The 8,620-nt window shown below is 31.7% G+C and overlaps 1 protein-coding gene across 1 annotated transcript; it reads left to right on the top strand.

Annotated features, from left to right (window-relative positions):
- Positions 1-7,231: 7,231 nt before the first annotated feature.
- LOC132718174 (uncharacterized) lies at positions 7,232-8,207 on the top strand. The gene is made up of 2 exons (XM_060701803.1): positions 7,232-7,504; positions 8,023-8,207. Exons 1-2 carry the CDS (start codon positions 7,273-7,275, stop codon positions 8,205-8,207), a joined length of 417 nt encoding a protein of 138 aa, XP_060557786.1. The 5' UTR covers positions 7,232-7,272.
- The last annotated feature ends 413 nt before the right edge of the window (positions 8,208-8,620 follow it).

Here is an 8,620-nt window from a genome sequence, read left to right as displayed (position 1 = left end):
TTTCTTAAAAATGTGTAAATAAAAAACGGGAAAATGATGCATTTAGCTAAAAACAACGGAGTTAATGAAAGGTGTACATTCTTTTAAAATAAATGGAAAATTTGAGAAAAAATATTTTAAGCTTAACAGTAGATACAAATTCTTTATTTGGTGATTTATTTGGTGAAAGTTCTTCACTTACTAATCAAGATCATTTAAATCCCTATTGATTCTACTATAATTCAGGGCACATGTTTGTGTCTATTTAATGCCTTGATTTTTTTGTTTACCATTGGCTTTGACTACAATATATTATTTAAAACATAATGAACTTTAATTTTCTATGACCCCAAAGTGCGGTCGTTTGCCTGATGTTAAAAAATGCATATGTACCTGTTGAACGCACTTTGGGGTCGAAATTGGACCCCAAAGTGCGTAACGCACTATGGGGTCCGACCCCAAAGTACGTAACGCACTTTGGGGTCCAACCCCAAAGTGCGTTTGACCCCAAAGTGCGGTGTTACAATGCCTCTAAAACCTGCACGTCTGTTCCGACAAATGCGGCGGCAAATTTTCACGATTTAGCGAAATCAATTTCACGACATAATAAAAATTTAGTACACAACCGAGCAAACTTGCGTGGCCTGTCATTAACAATTATCTCTTAAAAATGTTTAAAATGACGTTACGAATGATCATAAATGTCCGTCAGTCCAATAAATGGTAAAAAAATATGTCATACGCCGATTCAATTTTGATTGACACATAAACACGTTGCACATTTACATAACCTTAGCAGGAGATAAATGTTTTTTTTTATATTTATTTTATTTTTTAACGTCAAAAACACCCCGTCACTAATACAAAAAAGTCTTAAACATTTTAATTGTTTTTATGCGCTGACGGGGTACCTTTGTGCCGCATAAACAGTATTTCTTTAATGCGGAAAAAATCACCGCATAAACGACTTTGAACCAGTTTATGCGGCAAGGCCGCATTGCGGCGGCACAAGGCACCGCAAGAAATAAAATACACGTTACTGTTATACAGTTAATAATGTGGTAAGGTACCATGATTACAAATTCAAATCAAAAAAATAAACTAAAGTTTGTGCAAATCATTTTAATCCATATTTTCCAACAAGTACAAGTATATTGAAATCAAATAATGCTAATTGATACTGTAATGATTAAGTGAACAATAATATTCATAAACGACTAGTGTAACCGTAAAACTACATAAAACATGATATGGCACTAGAGTTTTAGTGCAGTTTGTGTGTTATCATTTTAAGAATAGTAAATTATAAACTTAATGTAAATGTTATGATAAAAATTATGTACAAATCTCCCATTTGTAATCAAAGAAATAAAACAAAACTTTTGGAAAGCAAACTTTCAAATATAAACGAAGTACAATGACGAAAACAAATTCTTAGTACTAATTGTGATATTTAAAAAAAATGAAATCCAATGTTATATCAGTTTCAGCTTTCACCTATCTCATATATTTTAAAACATTATTATATGACCTACAAACGTTCATGGCCTTCTATACCATATATCTACAATTTCAAACCAACGCGAAGGCGAAGGTGTAACCAGGCATTTGCCCAACGAGATTCTCCATAAAGAGGGATGATCAAAAATTAACCGGACTTTGTAAATGATTCTTAACCTGTTAAATGAATTTACATAACAATACACGGAAAATAAATCGGAATCTATCCCCTAAATGATACAAAAAATACCAACAGGAAATATTAACAAAGAAAAAAGTTATGCTGTTATTGGCATGCACATGTAAAGCAATGCGGCGCACGGTATAACTTTAAAATTGACGTTAACGACGTCACAAGCGTATTGTCCTTAACGGAGCAGATTTTTACTCATTCACGGAGTAGGCCAATATGTGGAACAGCCATGTTATTGATGCGGCGGATCCCCTGCCTATATATATATATTTCTGTACAAGTGGGTATCATATTGTATTGTAAAAGAATGGATGATGATAAAGAGCTCCTGTAATGACGCAAACTTCCGTTATTTTCTTCTGTAACTTGATTGTTGAAAAAATCGCACATGCAATTAACTATATTATGTATTACAAATAATGTAAAATAATGTTGCTGAATGATAATGTATTATACATACGAAAAAATAACAATAATACAACTATGATCAAAATTGTCATTATTTTAAAATAAATAAAACGCATAGCCAATTTGAACAGTGGCTGTTAAATTGTTGACACAATTTCTCCATAAGACTACTGCGTAAAATAAGAAAATAATTGATACAATTGTAAACCAAGAATACAATACATGTAATTAATGCATTAACTATTATCATTTTAAGATCCTCAGAGTTGACTGCACCGTCCCGTAGTTACTGTCGAACATCGTTGACAATGTCCGCAGTCAATCGACTGTCATTTTGCAACGTCTTGGCGATTGACGTCCTTGAAAATGTCTTTTTTCTGTCTCTCCCTTACTTGTTTCTATTTCTCTATTATCCTTTCTTAATCTTTTAAGCTAATCAAAAAATATGCTTTCTGGAACTTTTCCCTTGATAGCCATAATCTTTTTCTACGTTTTAAACAGCTTCTCGTCTTATATTTGACAAATTTTTCCTATTGATCGATTTTCGAGACATTCCGACGACATAGTTTTAACGCGAGTATTTCATTAACATGTGACGTTTGAATTGTGATTGTAAATATAAATATGGTTTAAATGAAGTCATTTTTACTGACAACGTCAAAGAAATGGTGCATGACGTTTTGGCGTATTTTGAAATCTAAATGTGCCATATTGTAAAATACACGCAGCATAAAGCGCCCCATGTCAAGGCGAATTTACGCACTGCGCCGGGTGTGCGTTACCATGGTTTTTGAATTCGCTCTTAAGAACAAGCTGTTTGCGTTATCAGATTAGATATAGTATCAGTTTACAGGTATTGTTTTTAGATTAAGTGTGATATATAACAATAAGTGATAGGATGAAAATTCTTCAATTGCCAGTCACAGTCCGGTTTATTTTTGATCATCCCTCGTATACGTCTTATTTCGAGAATTAGGCCACTAAATCGTCCAAAATTCATAAGCAGTCTCCTAACACTAACAACATTCGGCACATTACCCATAATATCCGGAGAAATGTAAATGCGCGGCATTTGTGCATCACACAGACTGTTCCCAAAGAAATATTGAGATAAATATAAAAAGTTATGAAAGTATAAGAATTCTGTCATAAACCTAAATCAATACACCGCATAGTTACGAATATCGATCAACAGATCAATTGGGTATTATTTAATGCTTACATGTAGTAAAGCCTATCTAGTCAGATTATGAACAGGTATAATATAAAATATATATTAAGATATAGTTCCCCCTTAGCATTAGCAAGCGGTTTGCTCAGTTACATGTATGTCAAATAATATAACAAATAGTCAAATATACATGTATATCCAAATGTTTTTGTTGATGCATTTTGTGAGAAAGACATCCTCAAAGAGAAAGTTTGATCTCACACCTGGTCCGTGGTTGAGAACCAAACCCATCCCTTTTATCAAAAACCGTTTCTATGGCCATACAAGGTTTTTGCCATAGACCGCGAAATACAACTTTTGTTTGCTTCCTAGGATATGTTTTCATGTGTAAATGGTATAAACTTTAAATGTTTTCACACTTACTTTTTGTTTCAGTGCCATCTGTTTCTTTCCTACCAAGTGCGACATTTAGCGTCAAGGGGTTGCGACATTTAGCGATAATCGATTTTTGTGCGACATATAGCGGCAACGTTGCGACATTTAACGGTAGGCGATTGCGACATATAGCGTTGATTGCGACATATAGCGTCAGCGTTGCGACATTTAGCGTTAGTTGCGACATATAACGGCGTTGCGACATATAGCGTTGCTACAGACGCCGTTGTCACTTCACTTGGTAGAGAGATAGCTTCGGATAAACCGGAAGTTAATGCAACTGTTGCACTTTTTGTCGTAGTATGGGATACCTCTGGTGATCCGAATTTCATTCCTTGAATGTTACAAGTGCATTCCATGCGCTCCTTTGTCACAAAATAAACCAAAATTCCACTACTAGAAGAGACGATGGCAGACACGATTATTGTTGTAGCAATTATCAGGTATACCGTTGATGTTTTCATGTATCCATGGCAATGGTTGTTCTTCCTAACTTTTGGTATTTTGCTCAGCAATGTGTTGTCATTTTCCTGATGCAGGATGGTATAGCCACAACTATCCTTGTCGTCAATATTTGTTTCACATAACTTTTCAAAATGTATATCTTCCATAGTGTATTCCTTTTGCCTATGAACAGTTTGGCAATTGAAGGGAATGCAGACGATCTATTTAGTTCATGGGAATATATGTTTGCCCGGCTTGATAATGTGAAGTCACAATCAGAATCTTTTCAATAAGATCGTAAGCGTTTTTGTATACATAATTTCTCTTTATTATGAATACGTTTTTCACTTCCTTATTTATTCAAACTTTTGTTTTAAATGTATTCATACTGCAGAGACCAATAGTTGATTAGTTTAGTAGCTTGGTTTCGCAACTTACAGATTATTATATGCTTTCTATATAAGGGCTTTGATTTTTTTTAAGATAAAAAAGCTAAAAGTATAGCGTTACAAACAAAGCAGTATTACATTATATTACATTACATTACAAAGCATTATTAAATCTGCATATGAACTAAAATACTTCGAAAAAATCAAACTTGAGAAAAATTAACTAAACATTTATTAAAAGTAAAAGAAATGTAAAATTTAAATAAGAAATTATATTTAATGTGCGATTAATGGCAGATTTTACAGCATTTATTATTATATTTCCTACTGCGTGACTAACGCAGTACGGGCTTTTTTGCATATTTAACCTTATTTTGGTAGTTAACGTGGACTGTAAGTTCAAGATCCTGTGTGTTAATTCATGTCACACTATTTTACTTTTGAATACATTTTCAAAAGTTGCATGAACATAAGCACGAGTCTGGAGGCATGCTGTTTTAAAAGTTTACTGTATATATTTTATATCTATTTTTCATCTTGTGTGAGCGTGTGCGTGTGATGTGATTTTCTTTTTTTTATCATTTTCTTGTTTGTTTGTTTGTTTGTTTGTTTGTTGCTTTTTTTGTGTGTGTTTTCTGCTATGTGTTTTTGCTATGTGTTTTGTTCATTACTATTGTTAGCAGATGGAACAATAAAAAAATAAAAAAGTTCTTTCTTATATTGATGACGTTTTACTGAGGGGAATTAGGTTTGGCAGTATTTAGTCCATGGCTGTAAAAGAACTGAACATTAAATATTCCAGCAATTTGACTATCGTCTTGTCGCCCTGTCGCTAAGATCATTTTAGCTTTTCTCAATAAAAATGGAGTGAAGAGTAGTTGTAAATTTGTTCGAGTTTCGTAAAGGACCATAACGAGTTAACAGAACTTCAAACATTTGAAAATAACGACTAAACGGCTGTACTTGAAATCATATCAATATCTCCTAATAGATTTAATTTAAACATTTGATAAACACTTACTTAACAATTTACACTCTTAAATGTGTTTTATAGTTCATTAATTGATGTCATAAAATGTCAGGTTTTACAATGACAAACAAAACCAGGAATTTCGGTACTTTTGTAAAATTACATTATAACTATATTCCCATCAATAACAGTACATTTATCTTTGAAAGAAATTTACATAAATGAAAAAAAAATTGAGGGTCAATTCCTATTGTCGAGTTGTTCACAAAGACCCAGTAAATAAGCTCGAAATAATGTACAATTTATCTTCATTCAACAAGAAGTAAAAAAAAACTCACCTGTTGACTTTTACTAGTATATCATTATTTGGGCTAAAAAGCAAACAAATTATATGTATATGAAATAATGTAAAACCAATATACGTCTTTAAGCGATGATAAGCATTTTTGTTTTGTTTAAAAAAATGGCTTATTATCGAAGTGTACTTAACATAAATAATCATAAAAGTTTTAACGATATTTTTGAATGACAACCGATGTTCAAATAAAGAATATGAACTGACATGTTCAGACTGGTTTCTTTCTTCTTTCCTGGAAGCAAATCTTTAGTTGTATATAAAGGGATCAACTATTCATAAATATTCATAAGTCCTGGACTATTTGACAAGTAAGTATTACATGCCGCCTCTTAAAATAGTCGATTTTTTTTATTTTAATTTTTATATTCATTATCCATATAATGCAATAATATAATTAATTAAATATTGCGCATAGCTTAACTATAAATATATAGAGGATATTAATTTTTTTATATAAATACAGGATATTTTTTTTCATCAAGTGGTATGAAAATAAATACATTTTGTATTTCATGAATGGCGGTAGCCACGAGTGAAATATGATAATTTTCATATCACAAGATGAAAATAAATCCTGTATTTATAGAAAAAACTTGAATTTTCTGTTTATTATATACATTTTTCAGTTTTTGACATTTTGATTTGAAAGATTGTGTTTTGGCTAAATATTTTAGAAAGTATTCCGACAAGACACCAGTGAAAATACTGAAAATATGTTTCACTGCATTGAAAAATATTTTTTTTTTTACAGTGAAAATACGGAAAAATGAGAATACGCATTTTATTTCGTCAATATTTCTCAAAACATGTATTTCATTCAAAAGTATATAATAAATTGGTTTATTTCTAATATTTAAATACTTATTATGAACATATTGTTTTATTTTGATTTTTTAAACAGTTCGACATATAATAATATATCTTGCCGTTTGAAAAAAATACTTGTCAGGAAACAGAGAAATATAAAGAACCAATCTCATTTATAAAAAAGTAGAAAAGTGTACAACTGTTTTCCGTATGTTAAAGCCGCATGCCTCAAGATGAGCCAAAATATTTAAAAGAATCAAATTTGAGAAAAAAGTACATTGTAATTTACGTGTAGTGTAAGTGCAGTTTGTAATGTGTAAAAAACTTCTTTGTTCATTGCACATATTGAACTTTTAGATACATTTTCAAAATTTTCATGAAAATCATCATGAATCTGGAGGCTTTAAACATGATAATATAAGATCTGTAAAAAAATGATAAAAAAATGAAAAATTGATAAAGTCATTTTTTCTGAAGAAGACAAAAAGAAAAGCGTTTGTATTTCTTGAACTAATTATATATGTAAGATCTGTATACAAACATAAATATTTCAACATTAGATGCATAATTTGCAATATCTAATTTTTTTTTACAGGAAACAGGAGTTAACTTTCTAAAATGGGCGTTGTAAAAGACTTTCGAGAGGCTTTTAAAGGCGTTTGCCCGTGTTTACATGCACGTAACTCCTTCGAGTGGTGTTCTAGAGTGGGATTAGGGGTTATTTTCCTCCTCGTTCTGCCGTCACAAACCGTCGGAATGTTCACATCACACTGGGTGTACAGTGACAATTGTTCAGATGTTAATTTACTGTATAAAGATTGTGGTAATGCAACAATTAGTGGTCCAAACGGTAAGAATTGGTATTCTATTTATAAATACCCATAAACATACATTTATTAGAAGAGTTTGTAAGGTTTAATTGATGTCATTGTCAAAACAAATCAAAATCAAAACATTTTTCATGTCATTAAAGTAAAACTTAATTCCATAATCCTTCAAAAAATAAATGAAAAATAAAATGATATATAATAAAATAGAATTAATATAAATAATAACTTAACTGAATGATATTCTCATTTCAAAAGCATAAACATTATCAAATTAGCGAGCCAACATTGTTTAGATACATCAACTACAGTCAACCCTGTGTTAAAGCCATCTCTTAATAAAGATCACACTGTAAATAAAGGACACTCCTCACAATCTCTCATTAATCTAAAAACACAAATCATAACTTCCAAATAAAGACCACTTGGTCTCTCCATCGGATGACCCTTGGTTACAGGTTTAACTGTATATATGACACTTTGACTTGATAAAAATTTAAGATCCATGTATTACAGCATTGATATTTTTTGTATCTGACAGCTTTAGGATCATCTGCATTTGGACTGCAAGTGGCTTCTTATATTGTCCTGCTAGGCACCATACTGGTTTACATCTGTATATTATGTTGCTTCTACAGAAATGACGAAATTGAAAAAGAGAATCCAATTGGAAAGTTTTGTTTTCCTTGCTTTATTCCTATAGGATGTCTGGTGTCAGGTGAATAATTTGGTTTATACATAAACAAAACTGTTTGTGATTGACATCTTTCAATTTTAAAATGTACCTTGCTATTTGTTTACTAAATAGATTTTAAAATACTGAAACTGGGTTGACAAAAGTATAGACTAAGTGTGCCAAGTGGCGGCATGGAAGAGTGCATGGTTAGCGCGTCGGACTAGTAACCTTAGGCCGCGGATAGCTAGTCGCATGGCTTCAAATCCCATCAGGCGCAAGTTGTCGTTTCCTTGTGCTCATTGTTCCGTACAATATGGTTCCAGGAACGAATCCGAGAGTGTGTCTATAAGCTTATAGCTTTCTGCACAATCAAACTAAAATAAATTACGTATGAACGAACAGTATATGTACAGATTTCCATAACAATGATGTCATATGCACGTAAATACATTGTATGGTATAA

Source organism: Ruditapes philippinarum, unplaced genomic scaffold, assembly GCF_026571515.1.
Source record: "Ruditapes philippinarum isolate M1 unplaced genomic scaffold, ASM2657151v2 ctg8365_1_1_1_1, whole genome shotgun sequence".
In the NCBI taxonomy this organism is placed as follows: domain Eukaryota; kingdom Metazoa; phylum Mollusca; class Bivalvia; order Venerida; family Veneridae; genus Ruditapes; species Ruditapes philippinarum.
The sequence above is the reverse complement of the archived record's forward strand: the minus strand, read 5'-3'. Positions and strand labels throughout refer to the sequence as shown.